Here is a 22,740-nt window from a genome sequence, read left to right on the forward strand (position 1 = left end):
AAACCCTCCGTGGGCTTTTCTCAAAACGCGTATCACATGGAGTTTGGCCTTCGGGACGCCCCGTAGTCGGAGGCGAGGCAGAACAGAAGACGCAAAAGGAATTTGAATTGCGATTGGTTTGTAGTTGTGTTCCCGGAACTCAGTGGGCGTCGCGCAGAGGCTGAAGGGAGCGTGATGGTCACACTCTAGGTCTGTGCGGCGGGAGGCGTCAGGAGCCGGGGGAGCAGCCAGGAGCCGGGGGAGCAGCCATGCCTCGCTATGCGCAGCTGGTCATGGGCCCCGCAGGCAGCGGGAAGGTGAGGATTTGGCGGGAGAAGGAGAGAAATTTCGGAGTTTGTGAGAGGCAGGGAGGTTCGCGTCCTGAGGGAGGGGCTGGCGTTTGTGTGTATTGGGGACCTTGAGACCCTGGGCAGCTCGCTTCTTCAGCCTGGGCTTCAGTGTCCTTTTCGTTGTTGTTTTGAAAGGAGATTAATGATAGTTGCTAATATTTAGTGCAAGCTTAAGCCCCAGATACTGCGCTTAAAAAACTTATTTCCCTAAAAACCCTGTGAGTTAAATCCTTTTACTCCCATTTTACCGGTAAGGAAAATGAGGCACGGAAAGGTTAAGCTTTTGGTTCAAGATCACACAGGTAGTAAGTGATAGCTGGAATTTGAATCCAGTTTTGCCTAACTCCAGAATCTGTCCCCTGTCTTTAACCCAGGAGGATGGGGTGGGGCCTCGTTAATCACTGTTTCTCAGAGCTTAAGACGTGGCTTTCTGGTATTTGAGGCGACTTTAGGAGGTACATGGGCCTCACATTAATGAACATTGAATTGAGAAAGTTGCTCCCTTTTCAGTTTTCTTTCAGTTTCCATTAAGGTGAAATCGTCAGTTTGGTGCTAGTGTATCTTCAACACTTCTTTAATTCTCAAGTCTTTTTGGAGAGCAGATCTTAGCCTCAGAGCTTTTGACAGGCACTTTTATTTAGCTAGAATTGAAAGAGTTTTATTAAAATTGTATTTAATTTTATGGTTACCTTCACGTTATGATAAGTATAACTGGTTTTCTGGTTAGAAATACAGGTTTTTTTTTAGTGAACATTTATTAAGGGGATCCTATTAGCGGCACTCAAACATGGTAGAAATTGTGACGATATTGATCAAATAGCAGGAGTGTGGGAACCACTGGAGTCTGCGGAGGTGTTGTGTGGCTTCAGTTTTTAAATTGGCAGACACGTTGCTCTGATACTTGGCTTATTCTGGGTGCAGGAGATACACATGCGACTATGATATGGCGCTTGCTTACCCGGAGTCAATAGTTCATTTGGGAATACTTAATAGGTGACTAGTCAAGTAAAATACAGTATGATGCATGGAGAGGACGCCTACACAGAGAGAACAGTGTGTGTAAAGTCACTGAGGAGAAAGGTAAAAGCATGATAGAGGTTATTTCTACATTCTAGATTAATTTTCAGACTGATTGTGTTAGATAAGTATCTTTCTATAAACTTTTGATGCCTGCTATCAGAAATACTCATTAGGCATGTTCTTTGTGCCAAGCACTGTTCTGGGCCCTGGGGATTGTGTAGTAACTAAAACATACACAAAAAATTCTCTGCCCTTGTGGAGTTTATTCAGACATATTAGTCAGTCAGAAGTAATTATCAAGCATTTATTATGTATGAGGTACTGTTATAGTCTCTGGGCTTATACAACTGAATAAGACGCATCCCTGCCTCCATTTATTTATTTACTTACTTTTTGGCCTTGTCGCGAGGCTCGAGGGATCTTAGTTCCCCAACCAGGGATCAAACCTGGGCCCCAGCAGTGAAAACACCACATGCTAACCACTGAACCATCAGGGAATACCCGACACATCCCGATTTTTATTTATTTATTTATTTATTGGTTGCATTGGGTCTTCACTGCTGCACGTGGGCTTTCTCTAGTTGCGGCTAAAGGGGGCTACTCTGTTGCGGTGCCTAGGCGTCTCAGTGCAGTGGCTTCTCTCGTTGCAGAGCATGAGAGCACAGGCTCTAGGCGTGCAGTCTTCAATAGTTGTCTCATGTGGGCTCAGTACTTGTGGCACGTGGGCTTAGTTGTTCCAAGGCATGTGGGATCTTCCTGGACCAGGGATCAAACCCGTGTCCCCTGCATTTGCAGGCAGACTGTTAACCACTGCGCCACCACGGAAGTCCCATCCCTGCTTTTAAATAGAAGGTGGGAGAGACAGACAAGTAGCCTAGAGATTTTAATGTAGTACACAAGGGATAAAGAATTCTCTAAACCAAAAGTTGTAAACTGATAGCACACCTCCAGGCTATTTTATTGGCCTGATGTTCTCTCATCTTGGAATGTTACTCCTCTGGCTTGGCAAGCACATTTCTGACCCTCAGCTCAGATATTCCCTTCTCAGATACATCATCCCTCACCACCCTATCTAAAGCTTTGTTAGGACTGTACCAATCCTAGTGGAGACACCATGTGTTAGGTGCTGCACTGTGTAATCAAAAATCTCCCTTTAAATTCCACTTGTTGCATGTTAGAGCACTAAGGCGCCTTAGTGATCATGGAGGCCATCCCAGTTAGAGACAGGAAAACTGAGGGACAGAATGGAAAAGCAACCTCCCCAGAGTTACCTGTGAGTCTGAGCCAGGTCTGGATCTGCAGCCCAGTCAGGTGTCCTGACTCCCAGCCCAGTGCCTTTTCCCTGTTTTCAGTCAGCTTCTTGGTCGATGAAGGAATAGTTTTGGCCTTAGTTGACACTGCCCAAGGGGTGTGGAAAGTCCTTCTGGAAGTGTAGGGGGGAAGCACTGCACTGCCTGTTGCTCTAACCCCTCATTCCTTGTGACATTACAGAGCACCTACTGTGCCACCATGGTCCAGCACTGTGAAGCCCTCAATCGGTCTGTCCAAGTTGTGAACCTAGATCCTGCAGCAGAACATTTCAACTACTCCGTGATGGCTGGTAAGTCCTGAGCAGAGCCTTTCCCCTCATTCAGGAAAAATAGAGGAATGGGGAGGCAGTGAGAGCTGGCTGTTCAACACAGAAGCTGAAAATTAATACAGTCTGGTCCTGTGGTTTCGTGGTGAACAACATGAGGCTGAATGTCATTTGGTGACATCAGCTCACGTTGATGTATGAATGTGACAATCCTTTCTTAGTTTCTGATGTAAGAATTAAAAGTGAGTAGAGTCCTCCCTCACCACCCTTCTCTTCTGTCTTTTTCATGTTTGATTAAATCTGTTTTACTGCTGATCATACTATAAGTGAGCAACCTAAGTGTTTTTTTTTTTTAAGTCTTTTAGTTTATTCATTCCAATGTCTGTTGAACTCGTACTTATGCCAGGCATCAGGGTTATATCAGAGGACAAGACAGATACTGTCCCTACCTTTGTGGACCTTTTAGCAAAAGAGAAAATCAAAATGATAAACGTTACAGATTGTGACAAGGACTGCTATAGGCTGATAAGAAGGAATAACTGGGGGAGGTCGCTTTAGGTAGCGTAGTCATGGATGATGTCTCTGAGGAGGAGCTGTTTGGGCCTAGACCTGAAGATGGTAATGTGCTCACCGGTGGCAAAAAGGTTTTCCAAGATGAAGGAACATCAAGGTCAATATAAAGCCAAGTGATGGGAAAGGGCTTGGTGTGTTCCAGAAAAAGCAAAGGTGTTGCTGAGCTGGGGCATGAGGAGTGAAGGAAAGAGACAGGTAGGAGCTCGCAGGACATAAGTATGGGTTTTATCCTGTGTTTTACCTTTAGTCTGTTTGGGCTGCTATAACAAAATACCACAGACTGGGTGGCTTATAAACAGCAGAAATTGATTTCTCACAGTTCTGGAGGCTGAGAGTCCAAAATTAGCATGCTGCCAGCATGGTCAGGTTCTGGTGAAGGCCCTCTTCTCAGTTGTAGACTGCCAGCTTCTCACTGTGTCCTCACATGATGGAAGGGGGCGAGGGATCTCTGAGGGACCTCTTTTTTATAAGAGCACTAATCCCATGCACCGCCCCAAAGCCCCACCTACTAATATTATCACCCTGGGCATTAGGTTTTCAACATTAGAGTTTTCGAAGGACACAAATACTCAATTTATAAAGGAATTCCCTGGCAGTCCAGTGGTTAAGACTCCGCACTTCCATTGCAGGGGGCATGAATTCAGTCCCTGGTCAGGGAACTAAGATCCCTGCAAGCTGCATGCAGCATGGCAAAAAAACAAAAAAACCTCTCAAGTTATGGCACCTTTCAACAGTGGAATGCCATTAGAGGGTTTCCAGGAGGGGAAGGATTGACATCTGATTTATATTTTAAAAATAACTCTGGCTCTCAGATGAAAAATGGACACTAGAGAGTCAAGAGTAGACTCAGGGACCAGTAGTGAGGCTATTGCAGTTGTCTAGGTGGCTTGGACTAGGGAGGTCATGGTGGAGATACAAAGGAGCAGACAGATGTGGTATATATTATATTTTGCAAGTAGAATCAGCAGCATTTTGTGGGAGATTGAACTAGAAGGGTGTAGGAAAGGGAGGGATCAAGGGTCTCTCTTAGGTTTCTGACTTGAGCTGTTGAGTGCATGATATCGTTTACTGAGGAGGAAGACAAGTTGGTTTAGGTTTGAGGCAGTTTTCTTTACACTTGCCAAGTTTGAGGTGTCTGATAGCTATCCAAGAGGTGATATCAAGGAGGTATTTGGATATAATATTCTGGGATTCAGGACGAGGTCTGGCCTGGAGTTGTAAATTTGAGAGTCAACAGTGTATAGATAGAACATAAAACCACAAAACTGGATGAGATCACATTGGGAAGGAGTATGATTAGAGAAAAGGACCCAATATCAAGCCTTGAAGTCGTCTCACCTTCAGGGGTCTGGTAGGGGAGGTGGGGTCAGTGAGGTAGGAGAAGAGTCAGGAAAATGTAGTGTCAAAGAAGCCAGAAGGAGAGACTGTTTCATGAAAGAGCTGGTGGCTGGTTATGTCAGATGCAGCTGGGAAGTTGTACAAGGTGAGGACAGAGGAGTGGCTGTGAGATTCGGAGACATGGAGGTGTTGGCGACTTTGACTAGTGATTTCAGTGGGATGGTAGGAATGGAGCCCAGATTGGAGTGGTTTGAAGAGTGAACTGGGGTGATGTCATGTAGGTGCTGAGTGGAGATGACCTACTTGCTAAGGAAGTTTTGCTGTGAAAGAAGCAGAGAAGTGGGACGATAACTGGAGGGGTATGTGAGGGTCAAGGGAAGTTTTAAGATTGAAGATGGTAATTGGAACAGAATTGTATGCTGAAGAGAATGACCCAGTAGAAAGAAAGAAACTGAAGGTACTAGAGAGTGGGAATGACTGCAGGGTTGACTGCAAGAGTGAGAAAGGAGAGGGGCTTGCCAACAGGTGGACGGTTTTGCCTTTGCCAAGAGTGGGGGAGTTCTTCCATTGTAGCCGGAAGGAAGCCAGGGTGGAAGCACCATGTAATATTGGTGGTGGGAATGTGGGAAATTCTCTTTTGTTGACTTCTGGTTTCTGTGAATGTCATGCACGGTCATCAGCTGAGAGTAGCTAGAAGGGGCTGCGGGTAGGGTGAGGAGGCAGGTTGAAAAGAGAAAGAGGTATCTTCCTTGAGAAGAAGCATTGCATTGCTTTGGGATCATTTGGTTGTGCCCAACAGAAAGCACTCGAGCTAGCTTACGTAAAAGGAGGAATTTTTGGACAGAATTGGGAGACTTCTCACAAAACCCAAGAGCAGGCAAGGCTTTATGAGAGATTAGAACCCAAAACATAAAAACTAACGAATCTAGGCTGGCTTTCTGTCTCTCTCTCTCTTACAGACCAGCCTTCTCTGCTTCAGAATGCACATGGCAGCCAACAAGGTTCCTCCCACCCCAAACTCACATCACTTTCTGGTCCAAGTGCCTTACTGACTAGTGTCCTTGAGTCATCCTTTTAGAAGGCCAGTTTTATTGGCCCTAACTCTGAGCAAATGTTTATCCCTGGGAAAGTGCATAGGAAGCCATTATCCATATAAACATGGCTGTGAATGAACCGAAATGATAGGTTTGAGCACAACAGCACTGATTTGCAAAAATTTATCATAGAAGAGAACGATGTGTGTATCAGAACATTTAAGCTCCTGCTATGGGTGATTTAGCTACGTTATCTCATACAGTCTTCATCCTTCTACCCCAGGATATATGATCTGTCCCCCATCTTATAAATAAGGAAAGTGAGGCACAGGGAGGTTAAGTAGTTTCCCTAGGGCCATCATATTAAGAAATGGTAATTGGTTTTCCTGGTTTGGTTTGGTTTTACTTGTTTAAGAATAGGTGGTGTATTTTCACATCATTCAGATTGCAAAAGGTACAGAAGAGTGTGTATGCAGGAAAAGGTCTTCCTCTCAGCTCTGTGTCCTGGCAGGTGGCTATCCTCCCTAGAGGCAGCCATTGTTGCTAGTTTCTGGGATATCTTTCCATAGTTTATGCATATAAAATAAAACATGTATATTTGAATATATATTGAATCGTAAATTTTTGTCTTTTTTTTTTAACACAAATAATGACATTCTAACACAGAGTTCTGCACATTGCAATTTTCACTTAACAGTATATTTGAGAGATTATGTCACATCAGTTCTTAAAGAACTCCTTTTTATGGCTGCATAGGATTCCATTGTCTGGCTATACAAAAATGTATTTAATGTGTTCCCATGGACACTGCTACAGTGAATAACTGCGTACAGAAATAATTTCATACTTGTGAGTTTTTACGTAATTGTTAATTATCACCAGTGAGGATAATGCTCTTGTATTCTGGGCCTTGTCTGTCATTCTCAGACATCCGGGAACTGATTGAGGTGGATGACGTGATGGAGGACAATACTCTGCAGTTCGGTCCCAATGGAGGATTGGTATTTTGCATGGAATACTTTGCCAGCAACTTTGATTGGCTAGAGAACTGTCTTGGCCACGTAGAGGATGACTACATCCTTTTTGACTGTCCAGGTAAGTCAGCAGTTTGAATGTGTCGTTTTCCTTGAAGTCATGCTCGTTCTGTCCTCAGTGGAGAAAGTGGAGTGAGCATTCGTAGCTCTAAACCCTGCTGCAGTAAGGTACAACTCGCCTATTCAATAGCTCTTATTCATTCACTGAGTTTACTGAGTGCTTATTTTGTACACTGGAAATACCTAGAGAGCAAGGTAGCCATGGTCTCTGCCCTCACAGAGCTCACAAGCAACTGGGAGTGCTAGGCAGTATAAACAGAAATCACCCAAATGATTATTTAATATTCATTTGTGACAGGCACCCCACAGGAGTAGCACAGACCATCACACAGCAGGGGGGTTGGGGAGGCATCTGATCAAGTAGCGTGTAAGCCAGGCCATAGGGTGAAGTGAGGGAGACAGCAGGCTGAAGGCCTTGAGGCAGGAAGGAATGAGGTGGGTTTGAGGCACCAAAAAGGCCTTTGTGGCTGGAGCACAGCAAACAAAGGCAAGTGTCTTGAGGTGAGGCTGGTAGGAGACAGATGATCACACACGACTTCTCAAGGCAAACTGTGAACTTTAGACTTGAGCCTAACCTAGTTTTGATCTTGTGTGGCTCTCACTTTTTTTCCCCTTTGTTTGTTTGTTTAATTTTATTTATTTTTGGCTGTGTTGCGTCTTCATTGTTGCATGCAGGCTTTCTCTAGTTGTGGCGAGCAGGGGCTACTCTTCATTGCAATGAGCAGCCTTCTTAGTGCTGTGGTTTCTCGTTGCGGAGCATGGGCTCTAGGCATGTGGGCTTTGGTAGTTGCGGCACATGGGCTCAGTAGTTTTGGTGCACGGGCTTAATTGCCCCACGGCATGTAGGATCTTCCTGGCCCAGGGATCGAACCCGTGTCCCCTGCATTGGCAGGCAGATTCTTAACCACTGCGCCACCAGGGAAGCCTCTCCCCTTTGTTTTAATTGAACATACACACACCCACAGAAGAGTGCAGACATCATAAGTGTACAACTTGATAAATATTCCCAAACCTAACACATCTTCGTAGCACCCACTTTTGATAAGCCAAAACAGAAGTGGGAAGAACCTCACTTTCTACATAAAACTGAATAGTCTCCTTGGCATTCTCGTGGTATTGTGATTGCTTCAAGAGCCTTTAAGACCTCTTAAAAATTGAATATATTACCACCAGAGGTTGGCTTACTTTTTTTTTTTCCTCAGATGTCTTATGGGAAATTTTTTTTCTGTAATTTGGTAATTTCACCGTATATCCTGATTGTAATAGTCTCATAATGTTCTTCATGTAGGTCAGATTGAGTTGTATACTCACCTGCCCGTGATGAAACAGCTGGTCCAGCAGCTAGAACAGTGGGAGTTTCGAGTCTGTGGAGTTTTTCTTGTTGATTCTCAGTTCATGGTGGAGTCGTTCAAGGTTTGAGGATAAATCTGTTGTCAATTTTTCAGTCATCAGTATAAGCAGATGGCAGTCTCCTTTAATTGTTGTGTGATTCTGGATATTTCACAAACTATACTCCAGAGTTTTTTAGTATCCCTTAGTATTAAATTATTATAATAATGTATTTTTAACTCAAATGGTAAATTATGATACTATATAGATTTGGGGGAACTCCTTACCAAGAAAAACTAGGCAGATGTGTATCTGCATATAAGTCTATTTTTCTGACGATGTTTCGTCTAGTTTATGAACTATCTAAAACAAACTTCATTTCTCATTAGTAGCCCCTAAGGAATATTTGATGGAAAAGATCAAAGATATCATCTAAATTAAGATTTGTGATCACCGTGGATAAAATCTGCATTTTCCCTCCTTATCCTTACCCTTGGAAACCAGGAGTTAACCATCTGATTAGTGGACTAGCTTTTCTTTAGAATTAGCCTTTCTTTTACTTAGGCCAGTTTTGTTCAGAGAAGAGCAGGAGCCTCTCTTTTATGCAGAGACCAGGGAACTTTGATTCATCTTCCTTTTTCTGTTTCCTCCTTCAGTTTATTTCTGGCATCTTGGCAGCCCTCAGTGCTATGATCTCTCTAGAAATTCCTCAAGTTAACGTCATGACGAAGATGGATCTGCTGAGTAAGAAAGCTAAAAAGGAAATCGAGAAGTGAGTTCACTTCCTTTTATCATCACATCTTAGTTGCAGAGATGAACCTTCTAAGCTTTATTTAGATGTGAGGTTCTGTCAGTCTATAAGTCTAGTTTCCCGATTTATTCTTCCTTTTATTCATCAGTCTTCTTTCTCACTTTTAAAGGTTTCTAGATCCAGACATGTATTCTTTATTAGATGACTCTACAAGTGACTTAAGAAGCAAAAAATTCAAAAAAATGACTAACGCTATATGTGGACTGGTAAGCTTTTGAAGTTGTTGGGTTTTATTTATAATGACCTGGTCAGGTGTTTATCGGCATCCATTCAGTGGCCACCATTTTGGAAAGCACAGTCTAACCCTGGAGACTTGCAAAGGGAGGAGGATGGCGTGTCTATGGCTGGTCAGCAGTTTAATTTAGAAGCAATTATTGGCAGTAGCCAATAAATTAAGTGACATGTCTATTATTCCGAGCTGTTTTGGGATTTCAGACTGTCTGCCCTTTTAAAATTGCCAGTGGTTGTTGAATTCAGGCAATGCCTATGAAACAATGTCTAGTTAAGTAATAAGTTAACAAGTGTTCTAGCTGATCATAGGTCAGGAACGTCAGTATTGATTTGTTGTTGTTTTGTCTCTGTCTATCCCTCCTCCCCACAACACATACATACAAATGGTTTAATCAGAAATGTAAATGGTTATAAAACTCAAATGTAATTTGAAAATTAAATATTTTGTACTTCAGAATGACCCTTTTTGAAATCCCCAACTTGTAGATTGATGACTACAGCATGGTTCGGTTTTTGCCTTATGATCAGTCAGATGAAGAAAGCATGAACATTGTATTACAGCATATTGATTTTGCCATTCAGTATGGAGAAGACTTGGAATTTAAAGAACCAAAGGTAATTTCTGGTTTGGGGTGTTTATTGCTTTTTGGTAAAAATGTGTACCAGCACTCACTGGCCTCCTGCCTAATCCCAGCAACTCTAATTTTTGTCTTCATGGTGGTGATAACCTGGGCTGTTCTGGGTGATCTTTGAAATTGACACCCTGTCAGTTTTACTCTGATGTTGCCTTTTGTTGAGGCAATACATATTATTGAGTTAAGTTCTTTGTACTTAGAGCTTGGGCATATATGCAAAAAAGAGGTAAAATTCAACTGGGCTCTGGCCTCCCTCACTTATGTCAGTGGGGCCCTGTCACAGCATATTAGCTGAGAATTGGTATAAACTCAAGTAACAGTTTACTTCAAATGAGACATAAGACCTTTAATTTACCACACATCTGGAAACATTTTATCAGTCATTCCTTTTGTTATTATTAAGGATCACTGTGAACAACACCTGGAGCTGGTGGTGGGCGTTGGCTCCCTAGAGAGCATTACTTGAAAAATATGTAAGCACATACTAGGTCTGACGGAGAACAAATGTATTTTCTATGTTGTGTTTCCTTTGTGTCAGGAACATGAAGATGAATCTTCTTCCGTGTTTGACGAGTATTTTCAAGAACACCAGAATGAATGAAGAGTTTATTAAAAAGTAACTATATGTGTGAGGAGCTTATAGCTGCACTGGCAGAACCTTCTTTTCTTCGAAAGATGGAATACGAGAAAACTACTTATTTTAAGGAAAAAAAATAATACTTGGCTCTTTATCAGCAATCAGGAACATGCCTGAATCAAGTTCTTAGTTATTCTGAAACTGCTGAAACTGCTGCTGTTTAAAGTGGCATCTTTTAGTATTATTTTAACAGCATCAATTTAGATTTTAAAAGTTGAAATTGAAATGAGTGTACATAGATTTGTATATATAATATAAATTAGCACCTGTGGTACAGTTAAGATCAGTCTACTTTTAGTTTCACTGTTTGTTTGATTTTTGTTATTTTTAAAGTTTCTTTGGAGGGACAGGAATTATTGTAACAAAATATAGATATGTGCCCAAAGAAAAAAAAATCTGAAAAAAAAAAAAAAAAAAAAAAACTTCAGGGGATAGAGAGATAAAAAAAAAAGAAAAGAAAAAAAATCTGAAAGGATGTAGATAAGACCATTGCTTATCTGTATCTTCCAGTTTTCCTACATTGAAAATGTATTATTTGTGTAATTAAAAAATGAAAAGTAACTGTGTTTTAAGGTATATATGTATATAAATAAAAGAAACAGGAAAAAAGCAGTGACCGTTCATTACACTCTTGTTTTCCAGTCAGAATATGAAATACTCAGCCAGGCAAATTTTTGAATGAGTAAATTTCCCCAAGTGTCCAAATGTGGGCAGTGACTTTTTTTTTTTAATGTTATTTGTAGTCTCTGAGCACTTAAAAAAAAGTATACTTTACTTGAATAACAAATGCACACAAAAAGGCAAAAGATAATATTTTCTTTTTAACTTTCCACATTGAATTGTTTATTTTCAGTATTTCTAAGATCATTTGCGATAGGCCCTGGGGAATGGCTAGTCAGTTAACAGATACTTCTCTAGCATCCGCTAATAGCCCAGACCCTGCTAAAGGAAAGCAGAATCTCTTTTATTGAGGTCTGCCAGGCATTGTGCTAAAGAGAATCATTTTGCATAATCTCTTTCATTTAACCCTCACAGCAGGTCCAGGCTCCAGTTGGTGCTGGTGCAAATTAAGTCCTTGTAGAAAATCTGCAACTCGGTAAATTTTTAATCATTCTGGGCCTAGATAGCAGAATTACACCTGCAGTGTCAAATTTGATCCATTTTCATTAAAGTTGCAAAGTGTGAGGGGCCATAGCTATCAGTGGTAACTTGTGCCTGAAGGCCCATGGTTCGCTGGTGTGAGCTATTCTCACAGGACACTGGGGAGAACATGAGTTGGACTACATGAGGACTGCTGGGCTGCTTGGGAACTTTTTCTTGAGTATGCAGAGGGCAAAAACACCCTGATCGTCCAGTGTTGCTAAATTTTAGAAATGTCATTGTCACGTGAGAGGGGAAGAAAGACAGTTTTTCATTCTCCCTCCTCATTACTCCTTGAGCTATACCTCCCTGGTTTAGCTTCTGGAGAGTGGTGTGTGCCTGTGGGGAAGACATGAAGGGCCAGATTCCATTTCCTTCCCCTCTAGACACTTGCGTTTAAAAGATGAATATGACAGTTCCAGTCCTGAAGGATTTCACTGTCTTGTAAGAAAGCCTGACATGATGCTTCAGACAAATTTACTAGTGGGTGCCAGGCACTGGGAATGAAGTGGAAATGCTTAGGGCAAACAAGACCTTAATCTCATTGAGCTGATACGCTGGGCCCTTAAGACTAACCATGAATAAGGAAACTTCTGATAAGGAATGTGAAGAAAAGAAAACAGTAATGAAATGGAGAGTGACTGCAGGGCTACTTTGTGTCCTGTCAAAGAAGCTTCCTAAAAGGTGCAATTTAGCCAGAGATGTAAATAAGAAATCAGTTGTGGGAACATGGGACAAAGTAATTTAGTCTGAGGTACTGGCAGAAGAAATGTCCAGAAGCAGCAATGAACTTGGCTTTTAACCTGAGGTGCTTTCTAGTAATAGGTTCCTGAACTTTTAGTATGTTCCAGGCGTGTAAGTTCTAAGCACTTTACATGCAATTCATTTCATCCTCACAAAACTGAGGCAAGTACTCTTACCTCCGTTTTCAGATAAAGAAACTGAAGCACAGAGAGGTTAACTTGCCCAGAGTTAAACGGCGGATGAATGCTGGAGCTGGATCCAAACCCAGAGTCCATTTTCTCGACTATTACACAAAGAATCGCAGTGCATAATTACACGGGAGTAATATACAAATCCCTTCTCACTGTGATCTTTTCTCCCTTTTTAAAATCAGTGGATTGAGTTCATTCTTTCACTCAACATAGAGATGTAGCAGTGAACAAAACACAATCCTTGCCTTGTTGATGTTCATGTGAACGGAGAGAGGGAGACAACACAAAAGTAACCCCCAAAATAAAAGAATCATAAGAACTAAGGAAAAAAGAGGGAAAGGGAAGTGAAGTGGGACTGAATTTAAAAGTGTGACCCAGAGAATGCTTCACTGAAAATGTAATCTTTAAGGAAAAACAAAGGCGGTGATTTACCACCGGGATTCTGCAAGCCCAACATCCATCTCCTCTTCACCCACAGTTTACGCAAGCCTAAGGCTCGGGCGCCCCCTGGTGCCCCTTCGCATCCACGCAGCCGCAGCAGCTAGCCGCGGACTGCACGGACGGAAGCGCGGCGTTCTGCCCTCGCCCTCCCCTTCCGGCTCGCTTCCGCCTACCCCACCCGGCCTGCCAGACCGGAAGCGCTGCGCTCTAGCCCGATCCTCCTCGTCGGGGTTGAAACCCGGGTGCCTCCAAGATGCCGGTAAAGGGGCCGAGGTGGGGGTGTCGGGAGACGGCGGGGGTTTGGGAGAGTGGCGAGAAGTCGTGCGTGCGCTGAGAAAAGCGGGCCGAGGAGGGCAGAGAGAAAGCAGGGGCCTGAGAACGGGAGAGACGAGAGACGCGGCTGGCCCCTGTAGGATCAGGGCGGTGTCGACCGGCTGTGGAGGACGGGGGCGCGGCAGCGTGGGCCAGAGACCGGGGGCGTGCTGAGGAGGCTGCCTCAGCTCTTCTGCCCTCTACTCTCTGATCGTAAGCCCTTTTCTCGCCCTTTCTGCCTCCCCCCGACACCGGCAGGGTTCCCAAAGCCTCACTAGAGCCGCGAAGGCAAGGGCTGCCCTTTTAATTGGTCATATCTCAAGTTAGGGTCCGGCTTCTCCTTTTTTTCCTGCAGGCCCACTTCCTCCTGCTCCTCTGGGGGCGGGTCCCTTCCTCTGCGTATCATCCGTCAGACCCCACTTCCCGGACTCCTCCCCTGTCGTTCCGGCGGTGGCGGCCACCCTTGAGCGGCTAGGTTTGGGGCTTTTAGAACAGACGCAAGGTCCGCGCCTCGTTTCCAGATGTTTCCGTTTTCGCGTGCATCAGAGTAGGAGTAAAAGTTCATGGTGGTTTGGTTGCTCTTAATTTCTGACAGCCAGTCCGTGGGGTGTCATCACCATCATGGCCTCTGTTTTGCAGATGAGGAAAAAAGAGGTTCAGTAACGTGATTATTCATACAACAAGCATTACTGAGCACCCGCTGCATGCCGAGCACTGTTACAGCAGTGAACGAGGCCAAGAGATCCCTATTGTTAAGTTTACATTCTAATGGGGAGACAGACGATAAACACGTAAATGTAAATAAAATAAGGGAGATTGTTTCAGATAGTGACAAATGCCATGAAGGAAATAGATGGGTGAAGGGGAGGGTAGAGGCTTGTTTAGATGAAGCATATCTATAATGAAAAGGAGCAAACCTAGTTATAGATATATATTTTATGGATTCCATAGCTACTATTTGACTCCTTGTGTGTACCAGGCGGGCCCTGAGCTAGACACTTTATGTAAATTGTCCCATTTAATCCTCACAGTGACTCTATGAAGTAGATATGTTATTGTTTTCTCATTTTACAGAAGAGGAAACCGAGGCTCAGAGAAGTTGAGTAACTTGCCCAAGGCTGCACACTAGTAAATCTTGATAAAGCCAGATTTAAAGCCAGAGCACTGAAGCCTTGTGCTCTTCATTCCAGTTGCACATAGAGCACCCTGGACCCTGTGATCACTTACTTAATATCTGTCCTCTCCATTCACCTGAAAGTTCTTCAAGGACAGACTCCATACGGGTCTTGCATGCCATGATATCAGCATGTCTTGCACACGGAAGGTGCTTAGTAATCTTTTGATGAATGAATGAATAAATGAATAGGGCTCATGTTATCTTACAAAAAGCTAGACATCTTGTAAAAAGCAGAACTAGAAATCAGCCTATAAATTGCTCTCCTAAATGTGACCTTTTTCCCCCTCCTCCTTTACCTCCCATTCACCCACTGAAAACAAGTATATATCTTCATTTTACAAATTTGGAAATGGGCTAAGAGAAGAAAAGCAATGTCTTGGTCAAAAGCCAGGAAGTGGCAGAGCTGAAGATCCAGTGCTTGGGTTGTAGCTTAACAATAGCTGGGGGCTGGGTATTCCTGATTTATATAGCATTTGCCTATTTCTGTAGTGTAAATACTCCACCAGTTACCAATGCGATGTCACTGAACGTGGAACTGGAAGAGATGCACAGTAGCACGTCATTATGTAGTATTTCCACCATAAAGATACAAAGGACATAAATAACCTTAAGATCATAGACATTAGTAAAATAACTTTTTTTAAATAGTAAGTAATGAATTTCAAGTATTTATTACCTTTGTTTTTAACATAATGTATTTAATTGCAAATTTATATAATTTCATTTTTAATAATGACTGTGTTCAGCAATTAGCTTGCCTCAGATTTTCTCAGAATTCCTCAAAATTTAATAGTTTTCATGAGCCAGTTAATCTTAGAGAGTTACTCTTTTTTTTTTTTTTTCTTTAGGGAAATGTACTTATTTGCCCCACTGACATTTGCTCTCTTTCTGCTTCTGTGTTCTTACCTGTCTTGCCACTACAGGCTTACCACTCTTCCCTCATGGACCCTGACACCAAACTCATTGGAAACATGGCACTGTTGCCTATCAGAAGTCAGTTCAAAGGACCCGCTCCTAGAGAAAGTAAGTCAAAACCCCTTTCCATTATTTTCAGATTTTGGTATGACACCCTCTGATATTATCAAGTCAGGGAAATTCTGTCTCAGGTTGCTCTTGTATTTTCTATTTGCTTGTGCCCTAGACCTTTTCAGATCATGGGTATATATTGCATTTAATAGGAAACTGTATTATTGCTGCCAGTTTCTACATGATATTTTGTTGAGAGGGAAGAAGAAATGTGCTTAATTCTCAACACTCTTCCTATCATCACTACTAGTTTTTATGAACTAATCTAACACTACTACTTCTTTAGAATGCCATGTCCCCGTTCTTTCTCTGTCATCAAGCTGGAAAAAACAAAACATATTTTAACCTCTTCCTTAGGTAAATTTACCTCCTTTTCCATTCTTCAGGATCTCAAGTTTTAGTAATACCTCCATCTCAAGTCTCTCTTGCTTTTCTGAATTTTTATCTTTGCTTTTTTCCTTGGTACTCAGGGTTTTTTTGTTTTTTGGGTATTTTTTTGTTTTGGTTTGGTTTTTTGTTGTTTGTTTTTGGAGCCATTTTTTACTGTTTAGAAAGCCTCATTCTTTTGAGATACTATGTGAGACCTTCTGACACATTCTGAGATGTTCTGCCAACAGCATAATTTGTATTATATTAGACACGGTTTCCCTTGACCCGGGAAGGGTCTACACTGAGTTCCATTCGTGGTTTCCAGGACCATAGTTTGGATTGCTGATTTTGTACTGACCCTGTCTCCATTCTTCTGCCAAATTATTTGACTTGACTTCCTCTTAATTCAATTTTGTTTTCAACACCAGTTGAAAGCTCAGTAAATTTAATAAATTGGTGAGTCACCACACTCATTACTTGTTCTGAGATGAAAAAAAAGGAATAGTGGGAAAAAACAGTAAATGTAAAAATTACAGTACAAAGGAAGAATAAGAATCAGTGTTGGCCCAGAGCTCTTCTCAGGTTGTTAAAAAGTACTGTATAGTATATCAGAAGATGCAGTTGACCAAGGATGGAGTAAATCTAATTACCACATTTGCAAGTCTTGGGCCCTTGAGGGAAAATGGGACCCCAAGAAACCAGAACTTCGTGATTTCTATAGATAAGGAGTGACCTGTTAACTCTTCCCCAGGGGACTGGATTAGGATTGAATTGGAATTATGGAGAAATATAAGCCTGTGCTGTGGACTGAGTAACTGTTAGCATTAATCTAATTATTTACATCCTATAAATATCTTTTGAACAGCTTTTATATGCCAAACATTCTTCTAAGTTCTGAATCCTATAGTCTAGCCTCCTCCCCCTCCCCCACAACATGACATCTAGAACTAGCTGGTTTTTGTAAGCGCTGTTGTATTATCTGAGGAAGTTTTCTTTTTGCAGATAAGAAAATAGATTACAGGGAACACAAATCTAGAGTTAGAATTCTGTTGGGGACTTTCCTGGTGGTCCAGTGGTTAAGACTCTGCACTTCCACTGCAGGGGGTGCAGATTCAATCCCTGGTTGGGGAACTAAGATCCCCCAAACCCCACAGCGAGGCCAAAGAATTAAAAAAAAAAAAAAGTTCTGTTGAAATTCTTCCGCAGGGGAATGAGCAGAGATAAAGATAACTGGATTACAGAGTACCAGAGTTTCAGAATTGCTTTGCATTTCTGCTGTGTGAGAGGGACAGCAATTAGGGATGAGAAGTATAAATAACGGTTTCTGCATTGCTGAAACCAGCTGCCGGATATCAAGACCCTGGGATTTTGACCTTTTTAAAATTTAAAAAAAAAAGGAAAACCCAAAAAAAGCCAAAGAAATTTTGTAATGAGATCTGTTTTTGTTACAGGAGTACTTCTGGCTTTTCTCAGTCTCTAGCCACCTTGAACAGCATGTACAAATATATTCGAAGTCACAGTTTTCGTAAAAAAGAAAGATGTTATGCGACTCCCATTATGTTCCTAAATGACAGTTGAGAGTTTTTTCCCTGTTTTTAAAAAACATTTTACTAAAGTTAGTCTATGTTTCAGTCTTTTTTTATTTGGCTGCTCTGGGTCTTAGTTGCAGCACACAGGATCTTCATTGCCATGTGCAGGATCTTTAGTTGCAGCATTCAAACTCCTAGTTGCGGCATGCATGTGGGATCTAGTTTCCTGACCAGGGATCAGACCTGGGCCAGGGGAGTGCGGAGTCTTAGCCACTGGATCACCAGGGAAGTCCCTGTCTCAATCTATTTTTATAAATGCCTTGATAAATGTCTGGGGTGATGTTCACCAAATGTTGATAGCAGTTATTTCTGGGTAGCGAGATTAGGGTGACAAGTTTTTTCCTGTGTTGATTAATTTGTTTCTCTAATGAGCATGTATAATTTTTATAAAACAATAATGCTATAAGAATAAATCATGTGCTAATTTTTCTAGAAATTTTTTCTAAAGACTTCATATTTCAGTAGCCTCATTTTATTTTATTCAACTCCAAAACCCTTGACTGTTGAGCTTGGATATTTTTTTCTTTATAGCTTCTTTAGATGTTGTTTTACATTTGGCTAATGTTCTCTGCCTTCCTCCCCTTGGGTGTCCTGCTTAGCAAAAGATACAGATATTGTGGATGAAGCTATCTATTACTTCAAGGCCAATGTCTTCTTCAAAAACTATGAAATTAAGGTAAAGTACAGAGTTTTACTCTTTTTTTTTTTTTTCCATTTTTGTTGGAGTATTGTTGGTTTACAGTGTTGTGTAGAGCTTTTACTCTTTAATTTTTGATTTCTGATGGGGATAGTCTCTACCTGGCAGTTACAGTTGATGTGAGGAATAAATAAAATGAAGTGAGATTGTGTGATTTTAAAAATCCAGAGCAGAGAGACTTCCCTGGTGGCGCAATGGTTAAGAATCGCCCTGCCAACGCAGGGGGACACGGGTTCGATCCTGGTCCAGGAAGATCCCACATGCCGCAGAGCAACTAAGCCCATGCGCCACACCTACTGAGCCCATGTGCCTAGAGCCCGTGCTCCGCAACCAGAGAAGCCACTGCAGTGAGAAGCCTGAGCACCACAATGAAGAGTAGCCCCCGCTCTCTGCAACTAGAGAAAGCCTGTGCACAGCAACGAAGATCCACGCAGCCTAAAGTAAAATTAAATACATAAATAAATAAATTTTTAAAAAATCCAGAACAGTGCCTAATCCTATATCAATGTTAGTTCCTACTTTTTCCTCCAAAGTCTACACCATGGGTTGGCAAACTATCGCCTGAGGGCCAGATCTGGCCCACCACTTCTTTTTGTAAGTAAAGTTTTATTGGAACTTAGCCACATGCATTTGTTTATATATCGTCTGTGGCTGCTTTCACACCCCAATAGCTGAGTTGAGTAGTTGTGACAGAGGCAATGGCCCACAAAGCTTAAAATACTTACCATCTGGTCCTATACAGGGGAAATTTACCAGCCCATGGTCTAGATACTTCTTTATATTTATTCAACAACATTAAGCGCCTGCTGTATGCCAGTCCAAAACCAAAAAATTCTGCATGCCATGTTATTTTTTTATATACTTCTATGTCCTGGACCTAAGATGGAGAAATAAAGAAAATACAATGCCCTGGACCCTTCCCTCAACCTCCATTTCTTCCCTTCTGCTCTTAGTTCTTGTGAGCTCAGGAGGAAGGCAGAAGAGGTGGGGGGCAGAAACGGAGAGGGGGAAATGGAAAAAAGAAGTTCTCAGATGCTGCTATGAGCAAGTTTGCAAGGAATGTCAGTAAATTTTCTTGATAATGTTCTAGAATATGGAACTTCAACTCCTTGCCAAACTTTAATCTCTTGGAATCAAACAGGGTGTGAAATCTATTTGTAATCTCTTGGTCTATAAACTGTGGTCTGTACATTCTGTGATGTTATAGATGTTTCTGTATCTAATGCATGTTCTTAAGTGTGTTGTTTGTAATTAAAATTCTGCCACATTTCATTCTTTCTTGAATATCATGAAATCTTAAAAATAGGGAAAAATGTAGTTTGTTTCTTTAAAATTATAAATCTGTGTAAAATTTGACCTGAAGTATGTGCCATATTGGATTAACATCTGTTCATCTTCTCCACATTTTCCTTTCAGTTAGGTCAAGAGTTGGGCTTATGGAACTCTTCAAAAACAAATCACTTGTGAAATAATTGCTTCCTCCTTTAGAATCATGAATGTTTCTGTTCTAGGCAGAGATCCTGAAGTGAAAGAGTTTTAAAGATTAGCCAGCCATGTGGTTCACCTCAGGGTTTCCGGGTGTTTTGTTAATTCTCCTTCCTACGCAGAATGAGGGACTATTGGCACAACTCCTCAGGAGCTTGAGGACAAGGGGAGCCGAGGAAGACGGGGCAGCCACTCAGCTCAGGGTGGAAGCTGGTGGCTCCCTCCCCAGGGGCAGACAAAAAGGGGGCTTGAGAAGATTGCTTGTGGAGAATGGGAATTTTTGATGCTGTAGTAACTATGCTTTCATGGTTTTCAGTTGATAAATCAAAAGACAGAGATTGAATTCATTTATTGCACATACTTATTACATTTTGATCAGACTGTTTATAAGCTTTGTTTTCTTCCCATAGAACGAAGCTGATAGGACCTTGATATATATAACTCTCTACATTTCTGAGTGTCTAAAGAAACTCCAAAAGGTAATTAAACTTGGATGATCATTTGTCAGGAACACAAATTAATAGATATTTAGACTTTTTGAGACTCTAAAAAACAAGTAGAAAATATTTTCTCTGACTTAGAGCATGGACTTGAGAGGAAAATCTGAATTTAGATCTAAACTTATAGTGTAGTTCACTAATGAGAAGATAAGGGTAGTGGTGTTTTAAGGCTTTGCATATATTTTCCCAAGACAAATCTTGACCAAAAAAATTCCCTTTTGAGTCCTTGGCTCAACAATTCGTAACCTGGGGTCCAAGGACAGAATTCAAAGGTCCATGAACTTGAGTGGGGAAAAGATTACACCTTTCTTTTCACTAACCTCTAACTGAAATTTAGTATTTAATTATTAATGTAGGCAGCAGTCCACAGTAGTATTAGCAATACCTGTGACTTCCTGGGGCATTGTCATATTACATTTATTTAGAGTTGAAGATATTTGAAATTTTGTTTACATTCATTACTACTTCAAAATTTAGTTGTTACGCCCACTTCTGGGTCTTGTTACTTAGCACATTAATAAAGAAGCACATGTATGACTATGTCATAAATTTGATTTTTTAAATATTGTAATTATTGTATTTCACTATAATTGGTTTCTCTTATAGTTTTATTTTATCTTATTCATGTAAAACATTTGTCTGAGATGGGGCCTACAGGCTTCACCAGATTGCAAAAGGGCACCAAAAACATAACCCCAGACATAGCTATTTAGACTAAAAAACTGTAGATTGGATATTATTTTCCTTTTTCCCTATGTTTGTGTATATAATTTTTTTTTTTTAAGTGCAATTCTAAAAGCCAAGGCGAGAAAGAAATGTATACACTGGGAATCACTAATTTTCCCATTCCTGGAGAGCCTGGTTTTCCACTTAATGCGATTTATGCCAAACCTGCGAACAAACAGGAAGATGGTAAGAACAACATCTCTACCTCCCTATGTGGCACAAGATTTTCTCCAGTGGACTTTTTACCCCCCTCCTTTTCTGGCCTTGATTGGTGTACAGATTGAGAGTGGAATTATTAGCCCATGGATTGTCTTACTAGTCACTCTCAACAAGCATGACACGTACAGAATCTTTTGGACCAAAATGAGTATAGTTATAAAACCATTTGAACTGTCGTTTCTGTTTCTTATCCTGTTTGAATGTATTGAAATGTATTGCCAAGGTCAGTGTCCAGATGAGCAGCCAGCCCATTTAGGATACTTTCTCAAATACAGTTTTTTATTGTTCTACCTGCTCTTGATTTTAGAAGTGATGAGGGCCTACTTACAACAGCTGAGGCAAGAGACTGGACTGAGACTTTGTGAGAAAGTTTTTGACCCTCAGAATGATAAACCCAGCAAGGTAAAACTCTTTTCTTTGCCTATTTAGTTGATAAATCACCTTTTACCCTGCAGCCGCTGTTAAACACACTAAGGTCTTCAGTTTTCACATTGCAATGCTGCTTAACTTTGGTGCCTTATACATAGTAGTTCACTGAATCACTCTGAATAATGAATTGCATGTGTGTTCTTATGTTGGGGCATTGTAAACGCATAGAACGGGTTTTTTGTGTGAGATAGCTTTAATGTATTACATTTATATTGTTGTCGTAATTTTGAGTGACCTGTGAGTCACTTTAAAAAAGAAAAAAGGAAAGAAAGAGAAAATTTTACATGTGCCTTCAAAGAGTTTATATAATGCAAGGGCTGCCAGAATGGTATTAAGTTTTGTTATTAAGTGAATTCATATTCTGACCTTACCTTGAACTTGCATTGTGATTTGACCACCACTGTTTATTCTGTTTTGTCCCCTCTTGTTAGTGGTGGACTTGCTTTGTGAAGAGACAATTCATGAACAAGAGTCTTTCAGGACCTGGACAGTAAAGGGAGCCTTGGGCAGACACTGTCTCCACAGCTGTGGGCAGCATTTACAGCAAGATGTACACAGTTCTTTGCCTTTATTTCATAAAGTTTTATGCAGAGGAGAGAAGAGAGTGTGTCTTTACTTGAAGAGCTCTTTATCAAGAATTTGGGGTGGGGGCTGGGGAAGAATGAGTTGTTGACTGGCGATTTGAAATTTCCACAGTATTAAGCTGGTGCTTAATAAGTAATAATAAAGAAATTTCTAACATTTCATGTCAGAAAAACTTCATTTCTTATCTTTGACATTCACTTAAAAATTTTTTGAGACAATATTCACCCTTTTATTTTATTTTTTTAAATTTTAACCACACAGCACATGGGATCTTACTTCCCCAACCAAGGATGAAACCCATACTCCCTGCATTAGGAGCATGTAGCCCTAACCACTGAGCAACCGGGGAAGTCCCAATATTCACCCTTTTAAAATGTACAATTCTGTGGTGGTTAATATATACACAGAATTTTGCAGTCATCACTGCTAATTTCAGAATATTTTCGCCACCCGGAAAAGATGTGCCTGTACTCTTCAGCAGTCACTCCCCCCTCCCCCCATTC

At 41.3% G+C, this 22,740-nt stretch overlaps 2 protein-coding genes across 3 annotated transcripts; both read left to right on the forward strand.

Annotated features, from left to right (window-relative positions):
• The first annotated feature begins 157 nt into the window (after positions 1-157).
• Positions 158-11,168, forward strand: GPN3 (GPN-loop GTPase 3). The gene is made up of 8 exons (XM_057744978.1): positions 158-296; positions 2,841-2,949; positions 6,798-6,965; positions 8,253-8,377; positions 8,950-9,065; positions 9,214-9,310; positions 9,822-9,950; positions 10,509-11,168. Exons 1-8 carry the CDS (start codon positions 249-251, stop codon positions 10,569-10,571), a joined length of 855 nt encoding a protein of 284 aa, XP_057600961.1. The 5' UTR covers positions 158-248; the 3' UTR covers positions 10,572-11,168.
• A 2,115-nt stretch (positions 11,169-13,283) lies between these two features.
• Positions 13,284-22,393, forward strand: ARPC3 (actin related protein 2/3 complex subunit 3). Of its 2 annotated transcripts, none has more exons than XM_057746281.1 (7): positions 13,284-13,382; positions 15,536-15,635; positions 18,196-18,272; positions 20,189-20,257; positions 21,064-21,190; positions 21,531-21,625; positions 22,084-22,393. In XM_057746281.1, exons 1-7 carry the CDS (start codon positions 13,377-13,379, stop codon positions 22,144-22,146), a joined length of 537 nt encoding a protein of 178 aa, XP_057602264.1. In that variant the 5' UTR covers positions 13,284-13,376; the 3' UTR covers positions 22,147-22,393. The 2 variants fall into 2 exon arrangements, with proteins under 2 accessions (XP_057602264.1, XP_057602265.1); XM_057746282.1 differs by lacking the exon at positions 13,284-13,382 and adding an exon at positions 13,415-13,648.
• Positions 22,394-22,740: the final 347 nt, after the last annotated feature.

Source organism: Hippopotamus amphibius, chromosome 8 (assembly GCF_030028045.1).
Source record: "Hippopotamus amphibius kiboko isolate mHipAmp2 chromosome 8, mHipAmp2.hap2, whole genome shotgun sequence".
In the NCBI taxonomy this organism is placed as follows: domain Eukaryota; kingdom Metazoa; phylum Chordata; class Mammalia; order Artiodactyla; family Hippopotamidae; genus Hippopotamus; species Hippopotamus amphibius.